The sequence below is a fragment of the Bos indicus x Bos taurus genome, chromosome 6 (genome assembly GCF_003369695.1).
Source record: "Bos indicus x Bos taurus breed Angus x Brahman F1 hybrid chromosome 6, Bos_hybrid_MaternalHap_v2.0, whole genome shotgun sequence".
Classification (NCBI taxonomy): Eukaryota; Metazoa; Chordata; class Mammalia; order Artiodactyla; family Bovidae; genus Bos; species Bos indicus x Bos taurus.
The window spans coordinates 110686433-110711748 of NC_040081.1; the positions used below are offsets into that span (position 1 = coordinate 110686433).

Below are 25316 nucleotides of genomic sequence, written 5' to 3' on the forward strand. Positions count from 1 at the left end.
GGTGCTCTGCCTTCTTTACCATCCAGCTCTTACCACCATGTATGACTGCTGGGAAGACCAGAGCCTTGACTATATGGACTTTTGTCGGCAGAGTAATGTCTCTGCTTTTCAACACCCTGTCTAGTTTGTCATAACTTTCCTGCCAAGAAGCAATCATCTTCTGATTTCATGGCTGCAGTCACCATCTGTTGTCATTTTAGAGCCCAAGAAGAGGAAATCTGTCACTGTTTCCGCCGTTTCCCCTTCTATTTGCCATGAAGTAATGGGACCGGATGCCAAGATCTCCGTTTTTTAAAATTTAGTTTTAAGCTGGCTCTTTCATTCTCCTTCTTCATCCTCATCAAGAGGCTCCAACAACCTCCTAATCCAACCAGCAGACATGCTTGTCTTTTTCTTTCTACTGTGTCTAATGCTGCTGATCACTCCAAGAAGCTGCATTCTCCTGGCTCTTGTCTTCTCCAATCTTCCTCCTTGTCTGTCTCCCCGGTAGGTGGCTTTTCCTCTTCTCACCTCTTAGAGCCCACGCTCCTCTGACAACTTGGCCCCCTTCTCCAGACACCCCTATCTCCCTGGAACTTCTTATTTACCCTCATCAATTTAACTGGAATTTGCCTACTGATGGCCTTAGAACCTAAACCTCTGGGCAGAGACTGCTCAATGTGCTGTGCTGTGCTTAGTTGCTCAGCCATGTCCAACTCTTTGCAACCCCATGGACTGTAGCCTACCAGGCTTCTCCACGGGATCTTCCCAACCCAGGGATCGAACCCAGGTCTCCTGCATTGCAGGTGGATTCTTTACCAGCTGAGCTACCAGGGAAGTCTGACCACTCAATATTTGGACTCAAATTAGAGTGTAAGCTAGATATCTACACTCTGATATTCCATAAAGAGTTTACATTCAACGTGTTTCAAAGAAAGCTCATTTGTTACCATTCTCTAAACTTGTTTGTTGTTCCTTCTATATATATATTTAAATCTCAGTTGCTGGTCCAAGTATTCAGTTGGTCATTCAAATATGAGTCCTGGTTTTTGTCTTCACTGAGACCCATCAGTTTCTTTCACCATCAAAACAACTTAAACGTCTAATGACAGATGAATGGATAAAGAAGATGTGGTAAATATATACAGTGGAATATTCACTTCAGTTCAGGTCAGTCACTCAGTCATGTCCGACTCTGCAACCCCATGAATCGTAGCACGCCAGGCCTCCCTGTCCATCACCAACTCCTGGACTTTACTCAAACTCATGTCCATCAAGTCGGTGATGCCATCCAGCCATCTCATCCTCTGTCGTCCCCTTCTCCTCCTGCCCCCAATCCCTCCCAGCATCAGGGTCTTTTCCAATGAATCAACTCTTCTCATGAGGTGGCCAAAGTATTGGAGTTTCAGCTTTAGCATCAGTCCTTCCAATGAACATCCAGGACTGATCTCCTTTAAAATGGACTGGTTGGATCTCCTTGCAGTCCAAGGGACTCTCAAGAGTCTTTTCCAACACCACAGTTCAAAAGCATCAATTCTTTGGTGCTCAGCTTTCTTCACAGTCCAACTCTCACATCCATACATGACCACTGGAAAAACCATAGCCTTGACTAGATGGACCTTTGTTGGCAAGGTAATATCTCTGCTCTTCAATATACTATCTAGGTTGGTCATAACTTTCCTTCCAAAGAGTAAGCGTCTTAATTTCCTGGCTGCAATCACCATCTGCAGTGATTTTGGAGCCCGAAAATATAAAGTCCGACTTGGCCATAAAAATGAATGAAAGTGGGTCATTTGTAAAGATGTGGATGGACCTGGGGACTGTTTTGCCTTACAGGGTGAAGTAAGTCAGAAAAAGAAAAACAAAGATTGCATATTAATGCATGTATGTGGAATCTTGAAAAACGGTACAGATGAACTTATTTCCAGGGCAGGAATAGAGACACAGACATAGAGAATGGGCATGCAGACACAGCGTGGGTAGAGGAAGATGGGATGAACTGGGAGATTAGGATTGACATATATACACTACCATGTGTAAAATAGGTGGCTAGTGGGAACCTGCTGTATAACACAGGGAGCTCAGCGCAGTGCTCTGTGGTGACCTAGAGGGGTGGGATGGGGGGTGGGAGGGAGGTTCATAGGGAGAAGCTATATGTGTACATACAGCTGATTCACTTCGTGTACAACAGAAAGTAATGCAATATTGTAAAGCAATTATCCTCCTAATGAAAATGGATAACCAATAAGGACCTGCTTAGTATTATATAACAACCTAAATGGAGAGAAGGTTTTGATGAAGAATAAATACATGTACATGTATAACTGAATCACTTTGCTGTACAACTGAAACTAACACAACATTGTCAATCAACTATGCTCCAGAGTCACAGCCATCAGCAATTTCTGGCGTCCAGATGTGGATGAGGGCTCCCCAAACTATGATCCAATAGATGCCACCCCCCACCCCCCACCCCACAATGGTGATTGCTGAGGAGCTGAGGGAATGCAAGAGGGAGCCATTTGCCACTCCTTAAGGTGAACAAGAAAAGATAAGAAAGCCTTCCTCAGAGATCAATGCAAAGAAATAGAGGAAAACAATAGAATGGGAAAGACTAGAGATCTCTTCAAGAAAATTAGAGATACCAAGGGAACATTTCATGCAAAGATGGGCTCGATAAAGGACAAAAATGGTATGGACCTAACAGAAGCAGAAGATATTAAGAAGAGATGGCAAGAATACACAGAAGAACTGTACAAAAAAGATCTTCACGACCCAGATAATCACGATGATGTGATCACTGACCTAGAGCCAGACATGCTGGAATGTGAAGTCAAGTGGGCCTTAGAAAGCATCACTACGAACAAAGCTAGTGGAGGTGATGGAATTCCAGGAATTTCCAAATCCTGAAAGATGATGCTGTGAAAGTGCTGCACTCAATATGCCAGCAAATTTGGAAAACTCAGCAGTGGCCACAGGACTAGAAAAGGTAAGTTTTCATTCCAATCCCAAAGAAAGGTAATGCCAAAGAATGCTCAAACTACCGCACAATTGCATTCATCTCACACACTAGTAAAGTAATGCTCAAAATTCTCCAAGCCAGGCTTCAGCAATATGTGAACCGTGAACTTCCTGATGTTCAAGCTGGTTTTAGAAAAGGCAGAGGAACCAGAGATCAAATTGCCAACATCTGCTAGATCATGGAAAAAGCAAGAGAGTTCCAGAAAAACATCTATTTCTGCTTTATTGACTATGCCAAAGCCTTTGACTGTGTGGATCACAATAAACTGTGGAAAATTCTGAAAGAGATGGGAATACCTGACCACCTGACCTGCCTCTTGAGAAATCTGTATGCAAGTCAGGAAGCAACAGTTAGAACTGGACATGGAACAACAGACTGGTTCCAAATAGGAAAAGGAGTCCGTCAAGGCTGTATATTGTCATCCTGCTTATTTAACTTCTATGCAGAGTACATCATGAGAAACACTGGGCTGGAAGAAGCATAAGCTGGAATCAAGATTGCCGGGAGAAATATCAATAACCTCAGATATGCAGACGACACCACCCTTATGGCAGAAAGTGAAGAGGAACTCAAAAGCCTCTTGATGAAAGTGAAAGTGGAGAGTGAAAAAGTTGGCTTAAAGCTCAACATTTAGAAAACGAAGATCATGGCATCTGGTCCCATCACTTCATGGGAAATAGATGGAGAAGCAGTGGAAACAGTGTCAGACTTTATTTTGGGGGGCTCCAAAATCACTGCAGATGGTGACTGCAGCCATGAAATTAAAAGATACTTACTCCTTGGATAGAAAGCTATGACCAACCTAGATAGCATATTGAAAAGCAGAGACATTACTTTGCCAACAAAGGTTCGTCTAGTCAAGGCTAAGGTTTTTCCTGTGGTCGTGTATGGATGTGAGTGTTGGACTGTGAAGAAGGCTGAGCACCAAAGAATTGATGCTTTTGCACTGTGGTGTTGGAGAAGACTCTTGAGAGTCCCTTGGACTGCAAGGAGATCCAACCAGTCCATTCTGAAGGAGATCAGTCCTGGGTGTTCTTTGGAAGGAATGATGCTAAAGCTGAAACTGCACTACTTTGGCCACCTCATGTGAAGAGTTGACTCATTGGAAAAGACTCTGATGTTGGGAGGGATTGGGGGTAGGAGGAGAAGGGGAGGACAGAGGATGAGCTGGCTGGATGGCATCACTGACTCGATGGACATGCGTTTGGGTGGACTCCGGGAGATGGTGATGGACAGGGAGGCCTGGTGTGCTGCGATTCATGGGGTCGCAAAGAGTCGGACACGACTGAGCGACTGAACTGAACTGAAGCTGAACAAGGAAACAGGATTTGGCCCCGGAGAGCTGAGGTGCACAGGAAAGGAATGAATTCAGTGAGCCCAGAGGCTTGCTTCTTCCAATACACAGAATGCTAAATTCCTTAACTTGATACCCGATCTTTGATGTTCAGACTCCCTGCCCCTTTGTTGCAAACTTGGAACCAAGTTTCTATACTGACTCGCGGTCCTGCCTCCTTGGAGCAGTTTCCTCAGAGCTACTGAGATGCTGTCTCCTGGGCTCAGAGTCCTAAACATTCCCACCAAATTAAAAACTCTCTACTTTCAGGCTGTGACTATATTTTTTTCAGTTGACAATTTAAAGCAAGTTGATACTGTCTTGATCATCACACAGGCATCCTTGTGTGACTCTTTCTTCTGAAAGCACCGAGTTCATGAGACGCCAGTCTGGTTTTTCTAACTGAATTCTGAGAACTGTGAGATCCATCCTGGTGCTGGGTGGGGTGACATTATCAATGGCCCCCCTATCGTACCGAAAGTGTCATCTCCAAATTCACATACCAAGGTCACAGCTCTTACTGCTGATATTTTAAAAACTAGTTACTTGTTTCACATTAGCCTGGGTCATGAGGAAGTGCTGTTTTGTGGGTCAAAAATGACACCACGTTGGCAATTTCACAAGATTCCGTCTCATACAAAACACAGCAAACCAATTTTGAGAGTATAAAGGGTCCAAAGGTCTCTCTCCCATTCTAATCCCTGCTTCCTCTCCCCAAGGGCAACAACAGCTGCAGAATAATTGCAGACAATTTGAGAACTATTTTACTTGCATATTAATTTATCAGCATGTGGAAGCATGGCCTGCACCCTTTTTTAAAATTTTATTTTTAATCGAAGGATACTTGCTTTAAAATATTGTGTTGATTTCTGATGTACCTCAACATGAAAACATCATTTCTTTAGCTGAATCTCTTGAAATCATCCAACCAACTTGTTCATGTTTTTAATCAGATACCTATGGCTGTGTCAGTTCTTTCCAGTGTTGTGCTATTATGAACAATACCAAAATGAACACACACAGACACTCACACACACACACACACACACACTCCTTTATTATTTGCAAGTATATGAGGCCTGTATCTCTATGCGTTAATCACTCAGTCATGTCTGACTCATTGTCACCCCATGGACTGTCACCTGCCAGGTTCTTTTGTCCATTAGATTTTCCACGGAAAAATACTGGCGTGGGTTGCCACTCGCTTCTCCAGAGGATCTTCCTGACCTAAGGTTCAAATCTGGGTCTCCTACATTGCAGGCAGATTCTTTACCATCTGAGCCACCAGGGAAGCCTACATCTCTGGAAGGGAAATTTCTACGCTAAAGGGCTGGTGTTTTTAAATATTGAGAGGTATTGACAAATTCCCCCCCAAATGGGTCGAACTAATATGCCTTCTTCCCAACAGCATGTGTCTGTGGTCTACACTTTACGCTAGTCAATCTCATGCCTTCCCTCATGATGTGCAGATTATTTTTAAAATCGATTGGATATTATTATTCCTCTTGTTTATTTATTTTTTTGGCCTCTCTGTGAGGCATGCAGGATCCTAGTTCCCCAATCAGGGATCCAACCTGAGCCCTCTGCAGCAGAAGCACAGAGTCCTAACCACAGGACCCCCAGGAAGTCCCTTGCAGATATTTTTGACGCACACAGAGCTTGTGTTCATTAAGAAACTTCAACTAAAATGGCGATGCTCGGAGTGCTGGTCATTGGCTTATTGGCTCTCAGACGAGCTCCCGTATCAGTGATTGACGTGGGGGAAGGATGCGGTGTGAGAGCTGAAGCAAATTCATAGCCCAGACTCTCCTGTCCACTGACCTCAGGTTAGGAGTGGCTGGTGGAGCAGAGGGGCGGAGTCGGGAAACTGGGGCCTTGCTCACTGTTGGGGGCAGTGGAAAGGGAAGAAGAGGAATGAGTTTTTCTCTTTCCCTTTCCTGAAAACAAAGAAGATAAAGAGAACAATAGCAGGCCTGAACATTCCTAGTTTCTTTTTGTTTGTTTTTTCACTTTAACTGCTCCTATCTCTGAATGTCTGGAACTGAGTTTGCTTTTCTGCCCCCTTACTCTGCAGGAGCTGTAATTCACATGTTTTCCTTTGACGCTATGCTAAACACACCCCTATCTGGTGTTTACTCTCACAACACCCTTCGCCTTGTAGTCATATATCAGAAAGGAGGCCACCGAACTGCAGACTCAGTTACTGGCTAACGGATGCCAGTCTATAGCTGTCTTTGGAACAATGCAAGAGGAAGACACCCAGCTCCTAACGCCTTTGTCCTTACCACCGACTCCTGACAGCAAAGTGAAGTCTCTCAGTCGCGTCCGAGTCTTCGCGCCCCTGTGGACTTCAGCCCACCAGGCTCCTCTGTCCATGGGATTCTCCAGGCAGGAATACGGGAGCAGGTTGTCATTTCCTTCTCCAGGGGATCTTCCTGACCCAGGGATCGAAACTGGGTCTCCCATATTGCAGGCAGATGCTTTACCCTCTGAGCCTAAACCGCGCCAAAACCTGACTGCCACCCCTCATCTTATATAAGCCCCTAGGCTCCTCACGGGGTTTGGGGGGCACAGTTTTTGAGCCCCTGTGTTGCCTACAACACGAGCCTACTGTGTTGCCCTCTCCTCTGGCTGAAGATTAAAGCCACCTTTTTATTTCCATACACTCTGTCTCGTATTTTTTAATTCGGCTTCAGTGGGCAGAGAAGGCCAAGATGTTGGCCAGCAACACTCTGTCTGCTTCTGATGCATCTCCTGCAGGCACTGACTCTATCTCTCGGGTGGGGCGGGGGTGTTCTGGCTCCAGGTGGGTGTCCTGGCCCTTGGGCTCTGCTTGCTTCACCTGTTCCCTTTATCCCTCCATCCCACGGCTGCTCGTGGGAAGCTTCTGGCTCTCGGACTGTGTCACTCTACTTTGTTCGTCCTTGCAGCTTTTCCACTCTCCTTGTCACTGGCTCCCTATTCAAAATCACCTTTATTGAACTCTCTGCTTTGGCTTTGTGTGTTCCATATTTTTCCCCTGCAGGGGACACCGGTTGACAAAAGTGAGAAATCGCCACCTTCTTAAGCTGATGGTGGGAATGAAAATTATTGCAGAATTTGTTTTTGGCAGGCAGCTTGGTAATATCGCCCAGGAGCTTTAAAAACGAGACTGCTCTTGCCTCATGTTTCGGAGATACGTGTTGAAATATTTATGAATGGAATGATGTATGTCTGGGATTTGCTTCAAAACATGCCAAGGGAGAGGATAAAAGGAGATTAGCCCTGAGCTGACAGTTGTTTAATCTGGGTGAAGGGTGCTTACATGTCCGTGACACTCCTTGCTTTACTTGTGAGTGTTTGCATATTTCAATAAGAAAGGGTCTTTCCAAAGCAAAATCTTGGACTTTGCGATCTACTTTCTAAGAATTTATCCTAAAGAAAAAACCTTCTAAATGTTAAAAAGGAAAGATAAGGAAAAACTTCTAAATGTTAAAAAGAAAAGATTCATCATTAAAGATGGTTTCTAAGAGCATTGTTTATAATAACAAACAGTTGGCAACAATCTGATCTTCTGACAGTGGGTTGGTCCTATCCTAAGTTATACCCCACACTGGAAGTGGTTCAAGCTTAGGAAAAGTTGTGTTTCAGAAACAAGCATATTGTCAAAGATCTTCATAACTATTTTTTTTTGTTCATGATGATTTAAGTGAAAAAACAAGTTATAAGCATGTGATAATATAATTGAATTAAAATTATTTTTACACGTGTCTAAAGGAGGAGGTGAGGGGTATGCACACAAGTACAAACAGTGTCATGTGGATAGGGTTGTGTTCTTTCTTTCTTTTACTTGTTCACACGTTTTGGTTGGTTTGTTGTGTAATAGTTCTTATTATCATGTACAAGTATCAAAAAGTAGGACTTGTGACCTACTAAACACACAAGTGTTACTTTTGAATTATCAGAAATGAATGGCACATCCTTTTTTTCCTCACTCCCTCTTCCCTCTTTTAATGTCCCCTTTTAAACAGACCCTGCTCACACACTGCTATATTTAAAATGGATAACCAACAAGAACTTACTACATAGCATAGGGAACTCTGCTCAGTGTTACGGGGCAGCCTGGATGGGAGGGGAGTTTGGGGAGAATGGATACATGCACACCTTTGCTGTCCGCCTGAAACTACACAACATTGTTAACTGACTACCCCAATATAAAACGAAAAGTTTAGAAACACAAGCAACCAAAAAAATCAACACTGCCCTTGGCTGAAGGTTTGCATGCTGAAGCTGAAGCTCCAATAGTTTGGCCACCTGATTCGAAGAGCTGACTCACTGGGGAAAACCCTGATGCTGGGAAAGATTGAGAACAGGAGGAGAAGGGGACGACAGAGGATGAGATGGTTGGATGGCATGACCGACTCCATGGACACGAGTTTGAGTAAACTCTGGGGTAGAGTGAAGGACAGGGAAGCCTGGCACAGGTTGGGGGGAAAAAGGAAGAAGGAAAGGGGTGCCAAGGGAAGCGGGAATGGCCATCAACCTTCCCCGTGGGCTGACGCTGCGTTCACCCGTGATCAGGAGCATGGGGGACGGAATGTGGGTGACGCAGTGCACCGTCTGCCGTGGCCCCTTCACATGCCCCTGGCCGCCCTGCCCCCGTCCCCTCTTGCTGGTCCCCACCCACTGGACTGCTGGACCCCTCCTGGCCTCAGCCCCAGCCTTGCCCTCCCTTCCCATTCCTGCCGCCTGTCCTGCAGCCCCTCAGGGTTTTGACTGATAACTCTTGTTTCAAGGGATGCTCCCTTCTCACGTACCGTCGCAGCTGCTGACCCGTTTTTGGCCACATCATCTAATAATAAGGATAAGCAATCAAGCTCTGAACTGTGCACCAAACTGCTCTAAGGATCTTCATAAGCATCATCTCATGGAATCCTCCAATATTCTATAAGAATGACAACACCTGCCCCCTCACAGCCTCCCCTGCTGCCCCCAATTCTGCAGATAAGAGGCCGAGAGAATCAAAGGAATGAAATGACTTGCCCAGAATCCCACCCCACAGGCACTGGGGGGCGGGGGCAGAAGCAGGGTTCAAACCCAGGTCCCTGCTGTTTCTGCTACACAGTGGGTGCCTTCGTGTCTGTAATGATGCTGGGAAGACTGGACTCTGGAAGTGGCCTCTGCCTGGTGCCAACTCTCACTCAGGCCAGTGCTGAGTCTCCCTGTAGCCTGGTTCCTTATCTGTAGGACAGGCGTGACAATACAGCCATGCCCCGTCGCTCCAGTCGTGTCCAGTTCTGCAGACTGCAGCCTGCCAGGCTCTTCTGTCCATGGAATTTTCCAGGTAAGCTTACTGGAGTGGGTTGCCATGCCCTCCTCCAGGGATCTTCCTGACCCAGGGATCGAACCCACATCTTCTGCATTTCCCGAATTGCAGGTGGATTATTCCCTGGTGGCTGCAATGTGGGAGACCTGGGTTCCATCCCTGGGTGGGGAAGATCCCCTGGAGAAGGAAATGGCAACTCACTCCGGTGTTCTTGCCTGGGAAATCCCATGGACGGAGGAGCCTGGTGGGCTACAGTCCATGGGGTTGCAAAGAGTCAGACATGACTGAGCAACTTCACTATTTACCACTGAGCCATCGGGGAGGCCCAAGGATAGGACAGCGGTGAGGATGAAATCAGAGGGTGAAACGGAACAGGGACAGCACTTTGAGCAACGCCCTTCAGAGTGCAACCTTGTTACGCATCACAGCTCTTCTCAGAGCTTGAAAATCTCTGAGCCGCCTACCCCCGAGATTCTGATGTCATTGATGCGGGAGCAGCCTGGACATTGGGTTTTCTAAAACCCCCTCCTCCAGATGATTCTAACCTGCAGCCAAGCTTGGGTCCCACTGCCTAGCACACAGGACGCGCCAAATAAATAATAGATGCTTTGTCCTGTTTGGTCACGCCCACTTCTGCCCCTGGTCCTGCCTGGCTCCCAGATTCTGAGGTCTCCAGCCTCAAGCTTCCCTGACAACGATGCTGTCCATTCTGGGGTGGCCCCTCTGGGTTTCTGGGTTCCTAGGGCTCCTAGGCAGCCCTAGGGTGCCCTCAGGCTTCAGGTTTAGAGCAAACCCTGCGGCCAGTTTCAAGAAAGACAATTCCAGAACACTCATGCTAGGGGGAGTGGGTGCAGAAGGAGAGGCTTGAGGGGCCCTAGATGCTCTGGGGGCCCTCCTGTAAGAGGAGGAGCCCCCACCTAGGCTGATTTCAACGGGGGCTGTCACGTGTACAGGAGTGCCACTCCCAAGTCACATGGTGGCATGGTAGCCAGGGTCTGGGGTCAGGCCTGGGTTTGCAAAACCTGACTTTAGTCAAAATTGCCTAAATGGGAAGGAAATCCAAAAAAGAGGGACTATATGCACACATACCGCTGATTCACTTTGCGGTGTGGCAGAAACTAACACAGCATTGTGAAGCAACTACACTGTTGCTGTTGTCCAGTCGCCCAGTCGTGTCTGACTCTTTGTGACCCCATGGACTGCAGCACATCAGGCTGCCCTGTCCTTCACCATCTCCCGGAGTTTGCTCAAATGATGCCGTCCAACCATCTCATCGTCTGTTGCCCCCCTTCTCCTGCCCGCAATCTATCCCCGCATCAGGATCTTTACCAATGAGTTGGCTCTTTGCATCAGGTGGCCAAAGTATTGGAGCTTCATCATCAGTCCTTCCAATGAATATTCAGGACTGATTTCCTTTAGGATGGACTGGTTTGATCTCCTTGGAATCCAAGGGACTCTCAAGAGTCTTCTCCAGCACCACAATTTGAAAGTATCAATTCTTTGGAACTCACTCCAATAAAATGTTTTTTTAAAAATTGCCTTTATGACCTCTCTGTGGTTGAGTACCTGAAAAAGTCACTGGTTTGAATTTAGAGCAAAGTAAAATGTGTAACTTGAAACACTAGGAGACCAGGGATGGCTGAACAGCAGCAAGCTCTCATTCTCCATGCCGTGCTCAGCCTCGAGCACCCCAGCAGGTGGGACTGTCTGTAGAATTCACACCTTTGCACTTGTCTCTCTCCACCCACTCTGCCCCCAGCAGTATGCATGTTGTTTCATAAACCTGAGCGAATTGACAATGTGCTATGACTTCCCCCTAGTTCGGTTGTTCTGTATCAGAGTGATTTTGTCTCCAGGAGACATGTGACAACCTCTGGAGGTATTTTTGGTTGTCACAACGTGGGGAGGGTTGCTGCAAGCAGTTAGGGAGTAGAAGCCAAGGATGCTGTAACCATCCAAAATGCGCAATACAGGAAATCTCACCTGTGGAGTGGATGCAACTCCTAGGCCCCTCTCCCAGCTGGGACCCCAGACTGCTGTTAACAAGGGACTTCCCAGCACTGTTCTAGTCTGGATATGACTTGAACAAACCTGAATCCAAGCAGAGGAAGTCTATCCAGACTCCAGTGACTTAAAAGGTTTGACTTTGTGGGCACAGAAATGCGGACGTCTGGGACAAAAAGCAACATACAGACTATTCTTGGAAGTCTGCCCGTAATGTGGATTCATGCCTCAGCCTTCAAGGGTCTTCAGCTGGAGAAACGTGAACCAGACCCCAAATCAGCATACCTTCCCTGCCCAGAAAACATGGCCTGTTCTTTCTTGACTGTGAAGAGCTACGGACACAATTTACCTGTCAGATTACATGGGCTTCCCAGGTGGCCCTAGTGGTAAAGAACCCTCCTGCCAATGCAGGAGGCATAAGAGACATGGGTTCAATCCCTGGGTCAGGCAGATCCCCTTTAAGAGGGCATGGCAACCCACTCCAGTATTCTTGCCTGGAAAATCCTATGGACAGAGGAGCCTGGAGGGCTACATGGGGCCACAAGAGCCAGACATGACTTAGGGACTACACCCCCACCGCAACGTCAGAACCACATGAACTTAGGTGAACATATGACAAAGACTTTTTACAATTATTTACAGACTCAGTAATGTTTCAGTTGTTGTTCAGTCGCCCCCTCATGTTCTACTCTTTGCGACCCCACGGACTGGAACAGCCAGATCTCCCTGTCCATCACCATCTTCCAAAGTTTGCCCACATTCGTGTCCATTGCATTGGTGATGCCATCCGGCCATCTCATCCTCTGATGCCTTCTTCTCCTTCAGTTACACCAAAATAAATCCTTAACTGACATGTTTGATTGGACTGCTTGTTCGATGCAACTGTTATATTACCTTTTTCAAAAGGATAAGGCCTAAGGAATTGTAATGTCTGCTAATCCACGTGTGCTCAATTGCATGCTCAGTTGCTCAGTCGTGTCCTACTCTTTGTGACCCCATGGACTGTAGCCCACCAGGCTCCTCTGTCCATGGAATTTTCCAGACCAGAACACTGGAGTAGGTTTCCTCCTACAGGGGTTGAACCTGCATCTCTTGCATCTCCCACATTGGCAAATCGATTCTTTTACCACTAGGGCCACCTGGGAAGCCCCTACTAATACACATCATGGGAAAAAATTATTTAGAGACTGGGTTCCTGATGATCATTGGGTATTTATCCCTGAAGGCATTACTGAATGCACTGACACCTGGTACCAAGGAGCTCATACCATATAGTATAGTTAATATGAGTTTCATGTGCCAATTTTCATGTATTACCTATTGTTTTTGGAGAGGAATATTGGCTGCCTCTTTTCACTGGAAATTATTTGGACTTTCATAACTATACCCACTTTTTGACAGATTAAGATAAAGCTACCAAAGGACTGCTGTATGGATCTACTTCTTTTACTTGGGAGACCTACTTATTAGAGAATTCCATCCACTATTGCGAATTGACTTTTTCCTAAATCCTGTGATGTCTTTTTAAAGATAGCCCCTCAGTTTGTTTGTATTGTAACCTGTGATGTAGAAATGACCTCTTATCAGTTAGGAAACCCTTTTTCTGGATGCCTAACAGTTGTTGGATAATGGACTGCTTCCAAATTGGGAAAGGTACGCCAAGGCTGTATATTGTCACCTTGCTTATTTAACTTATATGCAGAGTATACCATGGGAAATACGGGGCAGGATGAACCATTAGTTGGAATCAAGATTGCCGGGAGAAATATCAACACCCGCAGATATGCAGATAACACCACCCTTATGGCACAAAACGAAGAGGAACTAAAGAGCCTCCTGATGAAGGTGAAAGAGGAGAGTGACAAAGCTAGCTTAAAACTCAACACTCAAAAAACTAAGATCACGACATCTGGTCCCATCACTTCATGACAAATAGATGGGGAAACAATGGAAAGAGAGGCAGACTTTATTTTCTTGGGCTCCAAAATCACTGCAGATGGTGACTGCAGCCTTGATATTAAAAGATGCTTGCTCCTTTGAAAAAAATATATATGACAAACCAAGATAGCATATTAAAAAGCACAGACATTACCAACAGGGGTCCGTCTAGTCAAAGCTATGGCTTTTCCAGTAGTCATGTATGGATGTGAGAGTTGGACCATAAAGTTGAGTGCCAAAGAATTGATGCTTTTGAATTGTGGTGTTGGAAAAGACTCTTAAGAGTCCCTTGGACTGCCAGGAGGTCAAACCAGTCCATCCTAAAGGAAATCAGTTCTGAATATTCATCGGAAGGACTGATGCTGAAGCTGAAACTCCAATATTTTGGCCACCTGATGGGAAGAATTGACTCATTGGAAAAGACCTTGATTGGGGGAAAAACTGAAGGAAGGAAGAGAAGGGGATGACAGATGATGAGATGGTTGGATGGCATCACCAGCTCGACGGACATGAGTTTGAGCAACCTCAGGGAGTTGGTGATGGATAGGGAAGCCTGGTGTGCTGCAGTCCATGGGGTTGCAAAAAGTCAGACACGTCTTAGTGACTGAACTGACCTGAACATTTGTTGATCTTTTATATTGGAAAAGTGTTAGTTGCTCAGTCATGTCCAACTTTTTGTGACCCCATGGACTGCAGCCCACCAGGTTCCTCTGTCCATGGAATTCTCCAAGCAAGAATACTGGAGTGGGTTGCCATGGCCTCCTCCAGGGAATCTTCCTGACCCAGGGATTGAACCTGGGTCTCCTGCATTGCAAGTGAACTCTTTGCCTTCTGAGCCACCAGGGAAGCCCACCTTTTAATCGGAAGGGGACCACTTATTACATTCCCCCATGAGACCTTGGGTATTGTGGACCCAAATGTTATTCCCTACTCTTTCTATTCTTGATATTAGCTTCCCCTTAGAATCCTTATGTAAGATTTTGCAAGGAACCAAAGAATTACAAAATTTCATCCATAAATGCAATCATACCTTGACAGAACATGCTGTTGTTCCTATTATTGCTGCCAATAAGTTAATGGCTTTAGGAGTTGATGTACAAAAACATTCATGGAGGGACGTTTTCTTTGCTAAATCCCCTACTGCTCAAAAATGGTTTTCTGCTTTGTTTAACGCATTACTCCTTTCTTTGAACAACTTATTTCTATTGATTATCTGGAATTGTTATTTGACTCATACAATTAAGAAGACTGCTTATGATAGAGACTCACAGACTTAAGAGAACAAACTTATGGTTGCTGTGGGGACAGTTGTGGGGGAAGGGATAGGTAGGGAGTTTGGATGGACATGTATACACTGCTTTATTTAAAATGGCTAAGCAACAAGGACCTACTGTATAGCACAGGGAACTCTGCTCACTGCTGTGTGACAGCCTGGATGGGAGGGGAGTTTGGGGGAGAATGGATACCTGGGTATATGGCTGAGTCCCTTCACTGTTCACTTGGAACTGTTACAACAGGATTATTCGGTGATGCCCCAATACAAAATTTAAAAATTTACAAAAAGAAGACTGCTTGTGTTATTTTGCTTTGTTCCTATGCTCTTCAACCTAAACAGGTTTCACCGAAGAAGTATATGTGGGAATTTTGAGTGGGCAGATGGTATATAAAACAGAGACACTGGGGGAGATGACCGGGGAACCAGGTGCTGGGCTGAGCCCCAGAGCCCTCAAGCGGTAGAACCGAAGGAGGGGAGGGGAGGAGCCTGGCCAGTGAGCTGGAAGGCTGGTAAAAAACTCCAAAGCGGTCCTAAAGAACCAGCTGTGTCTTCACTTCCTCCTACTCCTCGGAAAGTCCTCTCGTTCAGGCCGCAAATGTGAGATGCTCAAGCGCTGTCGGGGAGAGCGTGGTCCTTGGGAGTAGATTACGAACAGTCAGGCTGCCTTTGACAGTCAGACCTTTGGCACAGCAGATTTTGAGTCTTGTGCAACCTACTTTTTCTTTCTTTTTTTGGGGGGTGGAAAATTTTAAGTATGTTTTATTTTTTATTATATGTGCAACCTTCTTAGAGAATTGTCTCCTGGTCTCTTCCCTCAGTCAATTGCCTCATTCATTCATTCACTGATATAAAGTTTTAAGGATCTGTTTGTGTAAGGCCCATGCTCTAGACTTTAGTTCAGTTCAGTTCAGTCATTCAGTCATGTCCAACTCTTTGCGACCCCATGAATTGCAGCACGCCAGGCCTCCCTGTCCATCACCAACTCCTGGAGTTCACTCAGACTCACGTCCATTGAGTCAGTGATGCCATCCAGCCATCTCATCCTCTGTCTTCCCCTCCTCCTCCTGCCCCCAATCCCTCCCAGCATCAGAGTCTTTTCCAATGAGTCAACTCTTCGCATGAGGTGGCCAAAGTACTGGAGTTTCAGCTTTAGCATCATTCCTTCCAAAGAAATCCCAGGGCTGATCTCCTTCAGAATGGACTGGTTGGATCTCCTTGCAGTCCAAGGGACTCTCAAGAGTCTTCTCCAACACCACAGTTCAAAAGCATCAATTCTTTGGCGCTCAACTTTCTTCACAGTCCAACTCTCACATCCATACATGACCACAGGAAACACCATACCCTTGACTAGATGGACCTTTGTTGGCAAAGTAATGTCTCTGCTTTTCAATATGCTATCTAGGTTGGTCATAACTTTCCTTCCAAGGAGTAAGTATCTTTTAATTTCATGGCTGCAGTCACCATCTGCAGTGATTTTGGAGCCCCCCAAAATAAAGTCTGACACTGTTTCCACTGTTTCCCCATCTATTTCCCATGAAGTGATGGGACCAGATGCCATGATCTTCATTTTCTGAATGTTGAGCTTTAAGCCAACTTTTTCACTCTCCACTTTCACTTTCATCAAGAGGCTTTTGAGTTCCTCTTCACTTTCTGCCATAAGGGTGGTGTCATCTGCATATCTGAGGTTATTGATATTTCTCCCGGCAATCTTGATTCCAGCTTGTGCTTCTTCCAGCCCAGCATTTCTCATGATGTACTCTGCATATAAGTTAAACAAGCAGGATGACAATATACAGCCTTGACGTACTCCTTTTCCTATTTGGAATCATACTTTAATTAAGTGATGTCTAATTCTTCTTGGATGGATATTCTCAGACCCATTTTATAGATGGAGAAACTGAGGCTGAGACAGAAAATATGACTTGTTTCAGGTCCCACACCTAGAAACTCAAGTTTTCTTTTACTCTGAAGTCTACTGTCTTTGTTCTTGCCTTCCTTTCTCTCCTCTTTTATTTACTCAGCCAAGATTTTTGGAGGGCTTCTTATGTGCTGGGCTGGGCCCTAAGGGCTGGGGCTGTAGTGACAGACAGGATGGAAAGCACCTTTGCCATGTTATTACCCACGTATCCAACTACCTGATGAGAAGTTCCTCCAGGAAAACCACCCCAAACTCACCAGCCCCCAACATCCAGAAGGAATCTTCTCTGCCCCCAGCATCCTGACACCTCACTTAGCAGGCCTCCAAATGAATATTTTCTTGTGTATTGCTCATGGAAGATGTTTGAGTGAGAGATCACCAAGCAGGCATTCAGCGTGGTGTGTTACGAGAACCAACCCCGTAGGTGATGCCTGCCTTTGCGTTTGTCAGCCCTGAACACTTTGCCTCCTTTGCATGTCCTGCCAAAAATGAGTTAGGAGGGAGGCCAGTGCAGAGGTGTCTGGGTAGGAGGCCAGGTCAGATGCGCTGGATTCCGGAGGTTCAAGTCGGCACTGGTTTCATCGTGGTTCACTGCAGCACGTAGCCAAGCCGCTGCAAGGAAGAGCTCCGCTTTCTTTTCTTTTTTTTTTCTGCTAAGATGTAGTTTTATAAGGAACCAGAGACATCCCCATGACTGAGCAGCTTTACGGGATGCAGAATTTCTATCTCACTGACTTGAGAGTGTCCAGTCTTTTGTTACCCAGAAAATCATTCCTTCAGGGACACAGCACAAGTACAAGCGTGCACACCCGCGTGCACACACACATACACACACACGCTGGCTCCTCCACTTTGAGAAAATGGGCTGTGCTGTGCTAAATTGCTTTAATTGTGTCTGACTCTTTGCAATCCCCCTGGACTGTAGCCCGCCAGGCTCCTCTGTCCATGGGGTTCTCCAGACAAGAATACTGGAGTGGGTTGCCATGCCTTCCTCAGAGAGAGAAAATATGGAGTGCCAAGTTAGATAGAAGCTAATGTAAAGTCTGTGTTGGCTTTTAAAATATTTTAAATTTGTTTTAAAAACATCCCCCCTCAGAATGTGACTATGACCAAAGACAAATGGAAGCTGGAGCTTCTAGCACTTTCTCTGTAAGAACACAGAAGGGGCTGCACACGTGGATCGGATGGATGCCTCCTGCGTATATCATGGCATGGTCCGTGTCTAGAGACCACAAATGCCCGTCTTCTCTCAACCAGGGAAGAAATCCTGAGCTGCGGAGGCAGAAAGGGCTTGGGGGCCTCTAGACGCAGCTTCCTCCCAGGCTCAGCCTGAGCCTGTTTCCCCATCTAGAAAATCAGGATGAAACACTTCCCAGTTAGTTGGTTGGGAATAAAAAAGAGAATGGGACAAAGCCACTGGCACCCACCACCCTTAAGTAAGGGTTGCTGGCCTTTGCTGATCATGTTAGAAAAAAGATCAACTTCCACTTTTAGGAGTTTACGTAAGGAAGTTCTGAGCTCCATCCACAAGCCAGTCTTGTGCTGTGGACTTTAGACAGTCAATGGTGCTAAACACCCACAATGTAAGCCATGGGGCACTGGGCACTTAAGATTTATTGACTAGTGCAAGTCTCTCAACATGTCTGAAGGTGATTTCATCATGCTGGTTAACAAAATTTTAATGATAAGTTGAATTCATTAACTCTGGTATTTGCAAATTCTGAAGGCAGAGCATCTTCTGGGTTGGTTTGGTTTAAGCAATCCAGTGGCACTATCAACAGACATTATTATTATTATTTGTCTCCTCCCCATTGCCTTCTTTTCTCCCTTCCTTCCTTCCTTCCTTTTCCTGTCTTACTCCTTTTTCCAGCAGTACTAGTTTCACCCAAATGGTCTTCATTGTTGAGATGACGTTATTGGAACTCAGTTGTTGTTCAGTCACTAAGTCGTGTCTAACTCTTCTGCGACACCATGAACTCTAGCCTACCAGGCGCCTCTGCCTGATTTCCCAGACAAGAATTCTGGAGGGGGTTGCCATTTTCTCTGCCAAGGGATTTTCCCAACCCAGGGATCGAACCCACATTCCCCTGCATTGGCAGGAAGATTCTTTACTACTGAGCCACCAGGAGAGCCCTACTGGAGCTCAGACAGTTGAATAATTGGCTCAGAGACCTTGGTCGGGAGGTGTCAGAGGCAAACCTTCAGCTCAGGTGCAATTGACTCTGCCATATCGGAAACAACCTCCTCCCAGCTCTGCCGGCTTTGAGTCAGGTCTAGTCGATTCTCCAATGTTTATGTCACCCAGACCAGATCAGAGTTGTTATTTAATGACCCTTGGAAGTGTCTAATTGTCCTTTCCTATCTTAGGACTACGTAGAATTGAGTGACAGAGGGGAGCCACACTCTGTTTATATCTTCAGGGGAAATGTTCTTCCCATGGTGTGGTGAGGAGGAGCTTAGGGAGTGTCTGGACGTTGGTTAAGTTCTCTTGGGAGTGGGGGACAAGTTCACAGGTCAGGTCCTGGGCTCTGCTCTGCAATGATATTGCAGTCTTTGATGTTTCTGAACACACCAACTGGGGTCCAGTCATTGGAATATAAACACCACTAAGACAGAAATATTTTTTCTTTCCTGTTTGCAGGTATTTTTGTCCTCCAGATCCATAGTAGGAGCTCACAGTCATTAATTAATTATAGAGTATTTTCACTGACTGTTTAAACATTCTTACCCAGGAGAGTCACCTGGCTTGATTCCTCACTGCATTTAGATCTAATCTCAAAAATCACCTCCACCGAGATGCCTCCCTTGACTGTATCACCTAAGGCTGGTTACTGTCCATTGATTTCACCCCTTTCTCCTCCTTGACTTTTCCTCTCTGTCACTTGTATATTTGTGCATTTTGGTTGCTTTCCCCACTGGGAGCTCCATGGAGGCAGAGTGTTCATCGCTGGTGCACTACTGTCTCTCTAGTCGCTAGGACAGAGGCTGCAAGAGTCTGTGCTCAATGAATGATGTTCTGGGTGAACTAGTGAATGAATAAATGAATGAACACATGCATACTCCATGGAAAGAACTTAGCATAGAGTCTGGGCCATAGAGAGTGAGAGAGAACTATTTGTGTTGATGCTGTTAAAGATGATATCCAAATGTACTCTGGGGCTGTCAGACTCTGGGTGGACTGCTGACAAACCTCTGTGTAGGTCCTGGTAGGCTGATGAGTGTGGGAGGCCCTCTTCCACCCCATTTGCCATTCCTCCCTGCCACCAACTCTAAAAAGACCCCAGAGATCAGTATTTCTGCCAACTTCCGCTCCTTACTTTTTGTTCATTGTGGAATTGTGACATGACTTTGGGGCTACATCCTTCTCTCTCCCCAACTCTTGAATTCAAACCCTTTCAGATCTTTCAGACTAGCATGTAAATGGCTAACAACAACATCATCCCTGCATTTCACCATCATCTACCCACGTGGCCTCTCCCATCTTTTAGGATCTTTCTCATCTCTTTGCTTTCATATATCTGTCAACTGGCGATCGTGCCTCCATTCTGCCCATTTCCTACCTAAAGATACTCTCCAAGCTCTAACTTTGGTATCACCTCTCCTGTTAAGCTCAGCCTGAGATCTCCCAGAAGTTTCTGCCTCTTTTCTCTGGGGTTCCACCCTGAGTTTCCCTCTTGCACTGGAATCTTCCTCTCAGGGCACTGTACCTATCCAGGCCCATCTCTCCAAGCTCAGGAGTCCTGTATATGGCGAGTGATGATGGAAGCCCTAACTTGAAGCCTTAGAGGATGTTGCTCCAGCTCATGGATGTGGTTTGTTGATGTCCTGGCTTTGAATCCTGCCTCCCCTCCTCCCATCTGTGAGCCCCTGACAGGTGTCTTCATCACATGATACTTCAGGTGACCCACTTGAAATCAGTTCAGTAAGCATCAAATACCACGGATCAAAGACTAAAATTGTGAAGATAGGGATTCAGGAATGGATCACTTTATGAGATGACCTGGGATGGCTGGTGAACAGGATATTTTTTCCACTGATATATGAGGACCTGTTTGCAAGTTCATTGAAACTAGGCAGAGAGAAATCAAACAAGAGTTGAACATATTTCTGAAAAAGGCACAGGGCTTTATTATCTTAATTGGGCAGAAAGTGCACTGTACTGAAATCACCACTCTGACTCATTCAGTTCAAAGACTGGTCCTTACTGCCCATAGAAACAAAGCTTTGTGGGCCATGGAAAAATACAGAGGACAATAGCCTCTTAAGATCACATCTAAGGAAATGAATACAAAACAAATTCCAAACACAGAGACAAAAATTGCAAAATCTGTTCAAATAGTCCATTGCTCACCCATAGCACAAATGTTCATCTGACAGGGAGTTAGGAGATCTTTACAGCATATGAAAAGGCTTTGACGTGACACCACCTAAAGGACCCTGTTCTCTTTCAACCTCATTAGCATGAACTGCCCTGTACCATGGAGAGGAAGAAATTGCACAAAGAGCCCCAGGTCTCCCCACAGTACTCCAGGGCTGCCTTCCTTTGGTTTTTCAAGTCTTCCTCCTCACACTGAGGATCTTTGGTGGCCATGGTCTGGGTCTTTTCTGGGCTGGAGGAGGTAGTCACTTCAACCGTGTCCATGGGAGAGGGCTCCATTAACTCCTGGCTGGGTTTCTTGATCCTAATCAGAGTAGAGTTCACCAGCTTGAGATTCGATTCTGGAAACTTCTTTCTGCACACCCTGGTCTTCAGGACACTCTTGGCATCACCACAGATGACCTTCTGAGAACGCAGATTCTGGCCAATTTGTTTCCAATAGGCGTTGTTTTTGTGCAACTCTAGGCATGAGGTTGGATTGCCAGTGAAGAAACAGGAAAACGTGTTGTCCCGTTGGGTGCACTCGACCTTCAGCACGATGCCCTCCTCCTGCTTGGTCACCGCCCATCTGCAGTCAGCGTGGTCCGGAGTGACGAACTTGCCTTTGATCGGGTGATTGGTTGGCTGGCTCCTCGGCTCCTTCCCGGGCTTGCCCAGAGCAAGCGATTCATCTGCGCTGGCTTTGCTGCCATGTCTATTCCTTCCTTCCTTTTTGGCCTCCACCAAGAGCATCGGAACAGCCAGGAGGAGGAGGGAGAGCAGGGTGAGGCCGTGGGTCCTCATGCCTTCAGCTTGGTGGGAACCTGTTTGACAAAAGGCAGGTGAGTCAGCTCTGGGCTGGAGGAGGACCCTCCCCTCCACCTGGCATAGGTCTGCCTGCTTCAGGGTGAGATCCAAGAACCTTCTATTTCTTGGAATCAGTAGACAATGCTCTATTCGCATTTCTGCTTGAACCTTGAATGCCAGAAACTTCATGCTCTTCGCTTACTCTTCTGCACCCTCTGAACCCCGTCAGTCCTCACGCCCGCATCCCCTCACTCAGTTACTCCAGCTCCATTCAACATTCAGTGCACTTTCATAGGGTACTGACTACTAGCCATGCCCTAGACTAGATGTTGAATTGATCAAGGTGAATAAGAAAGTCTCACATCTTAAAAACTTGGAGGCAACTCTTTGGGGGAATCTAATAAGCATTGACCTGGAGTTTGTCCCAACCATGTCCCCCAGCCTGATCTTGGGCAAGTCCCTCTCCCTCTCTGGGTCTCAGCTCCTTTATCTGAAAATCAAGATGTTGGGTGACATGATTGTCAACTCTCTTTCAGCTCCGGTGGGCTGAGTTTCTATCTCACCATTCCACATGGACTCAGATGATCACACAGTGAGAAAGGACATGTTAAGTGACACACAAGGTTATGTCTGACCCAAGGCTAAATATGCATGAGGTCTGGACGCTCTGAGATGAGTGGGTTGGTGAGCAGGGGCATTTGGGCTTCAGTAAGAGCCCAGGGAATGGCATGAAGAATGGGTGATCACACAGTTTAACTGGGCAAAGTCAACCAGGAGAACAGAGGTGAGTTTCCACCAGTGCATTTAGAACACTTTGTCACTGTCCTTACCATACAGAAAGTCCCCAGTCAATGCTTTTAAAAATAAATCATTAAAGACATAGGATGACTTTAACTGTTACACTAAACTGAAGAGATTTTACCATGTGGGCAACCAGCCCTCAAAGAGGAGAATTAGCATTTCTATTTGACACCAACTCCGTGCTAAGCACATGACCTGTGTTTCACTTTCACCTTGTTAATTCACACAAGAGCCTTGCCTGGCGGGTCATAATACATCACCACCAGGTAACAGGCATGACAGTTAAGGTTCAGAGCGGCAAATAAATTGCTCAATATCCCATCGTGGGCAAGTGACGCAGTTGGGACAGGCAGCCGGAACCTCTCCTGGTCCTTTATACCACTGCGCCCGTCCCTGAATCCCTCTTGCTTTCACCTTACTCGGCCTTTCAGAAATAAAAAAAAGCAATTAGGAACAACTCACTTCGTCTGGCTTAGTTCTTGATGATAAGATCATTCATATTGCCAGTGCTCCATTTGAAAAGAATACAGACTTTTGTTTAAGAAGAGGCTAATTAGAGGAATAGTCTCAATCCCATTATCTACCCTGGGCATATGGCCTCTTGTTAGGACTGATAAAGGGACAGAGGGAAAGTGTCAGTCACTCGGTCATGTCTGACTCTTTGCAATCCCATGGTCTGAAGCCTGCCAGGCTCCCCTATTCACGGAATTCTCCAGGCATTAGTACTAGAGTGGGTTGCCCTTCCCTTCCCCAGGGGATCTTCCCGACCCGGAGATCAGACCCCGGTCTCTCTTACATTGCAAGCAGATTCTTTACCATCTGAGCCTCCAGGGAAGCCCTTCCTGATAAAGGGAAGACAGTCACAATATGTGGGCTCCCAAAATGAAGCTGGGCTGGGAGCTAGGTATGTCAGATAAAGACCTGCTCATTCCTCACAGCAGTGGGACTCAGCCCTTACTTGTCCCTGAGGAGATCCAGGTTCCAGGAACCTGAGGTCCTCAAGGGAGCTGGGGTGGGGGTGGGGGGTGGCAAGGAATGAACTCTTCAGAGAGCCAGCTCTTACCTAGTTCTGAGCGTGCAGGTCCAGTGGGACCCCAGATGGGAGAGGAAGCTTGCAGGCTTACCGTGGTCTCATCCACCGTCAGAGGCCGGGAAGGCCCTTTATATAAGAGCCCACACAGACAGGGTTTTTACACCTCACATACCTGTGTCACTTTATTCACACTCCTCCCAGCCACGCCCCTTCAGAGAGAGCCAGTTCCTGCAGGGAAAGTGCTTGGCGTAATCCTGTCTGTAAGTGTGGGAGGCGGGGAGTGTTACATGCGTGGCATTAGACCTGGTTCTTCCAAGCCAGTTTCTTTCCCCCAGTGGCCAACTGAGCACAGCCTTGCAAAGACCCTCTGTGATGGGAAGAGGATCCCAGGAGCAGAATCTTGGTGGGGTGGGGGGGAGTTATGAACAACTCATTCTACCCAAAGTTCTCCCTTAAATCTCATCAGAGCCCCTCCATGATATACCAACCTACACTCTTGTTGCTCAGTCACTAAGTCATGTCCAACCCTACGACCCCACGGACTGCAGCCTGCCAGACTCCCCTGTTCTTCACTATCTCCCAGAGTTTGTTCAAATTCATGTTCATTGAGTCAGTGATGCCACCCAAACATCTCATCCTGTGTCGCCCCCTTCTTTTGCCTTCAATCTTTCTCAATAGCAGAGTCTTTTCCAATGAGTCAGCTCTTTGCCTCAGGTGGCCAAGGTATTGGAGCAACAGCTTCAGCATCAGTCCTTCCAATCCAATTCATCCCATTTTACAGATGGAATTTTGGAGCTTGAAGATATTTGGGGCTGGGCCAAGATCACAGGGCTAGGAGGATGAGGAGCCCAGGGTTTAAAGCCTGGACTCCTGGGGTCCACTCTGCCCTCTTTTTACCTGACACACTGGGGAAACTGGGGAAACCACCCTAGCATTTGAATTCCCATTTTCACCTGAGGCACTTGAAGTTACCAGCTGGGCAGAGGAACCCTTGGGCCCTGAGAGGCCAGCAAAGTGGAAATTCCTGATCTGGGTCTTGTTAAAAGTTTACACCCTGTGGTCACAGGTGGGGTCCTCACTCTGCTGAGCCTCCTCTAGGCACGGCCGAGCAGTAGGATGATCTAGTGGAGCCCCGGACACAGCATTCATTTAGCTGTGATCTTAACCTCTCTGACCCTCCCTCTGCTCATCGACTGACAACTGACAGTAACAGCACCTCATTTAGGGTCTTGTGTTGAATTATTTGGGCTTCCCAGGTGGTGCTAGTGGTGAAGAACCTTCCTGTCAACGCACGAGATGTAAGAGACGTGGGTTCAACCCCTGGGTCAGGAAGTATTCTTGTCTGGAAAACCGCATGGCCAGAGCAGCCGGTGGACTAAATTTTTCAGGAAGCTGAGCCATTAGCATCAAGTGAAGCAGAACAGATTTGGTTCATAAGGTGGACTTTAGTTGTATTCTTTAAAAAACAGGTACATTTTGTTTCCTTACTGAGAACGTAAAAAGAACTCACGTCTGCAATTATATGGACTTCACTACATTTTAT

General features: G+C 46.4%; 1 protein-coding gene across 1 annotated transcript; it reads right to left on the reverse strand.

The window, feature by feature from the left end:
* Positions 1-20877: 20877 nt before the first annotated feature.
* Positions 20878-23912, reverse strand: LOC113894745 (fibroblast growth factor-binding protein 1). Its single transcript, XM_027545412.1, has 2 exons — positions 23804-23912; positions 20878-21956 (listed from the first exon to the last, which is right to left on the reverse strand). Exon 2 carries the CDS (start codon positions 21934-21936, stop codon positions 21232-21234), a length of 705 nt encoding a protein of 234 aa, XP_027401213.1. The 5' UTR covers positions 21937-21956; positions 23804-23912; the 3' UTR covers positions 20878-21231.
* Between the last annotated feature and the right edge of the window lie 1404 nt (positions 23913-25316).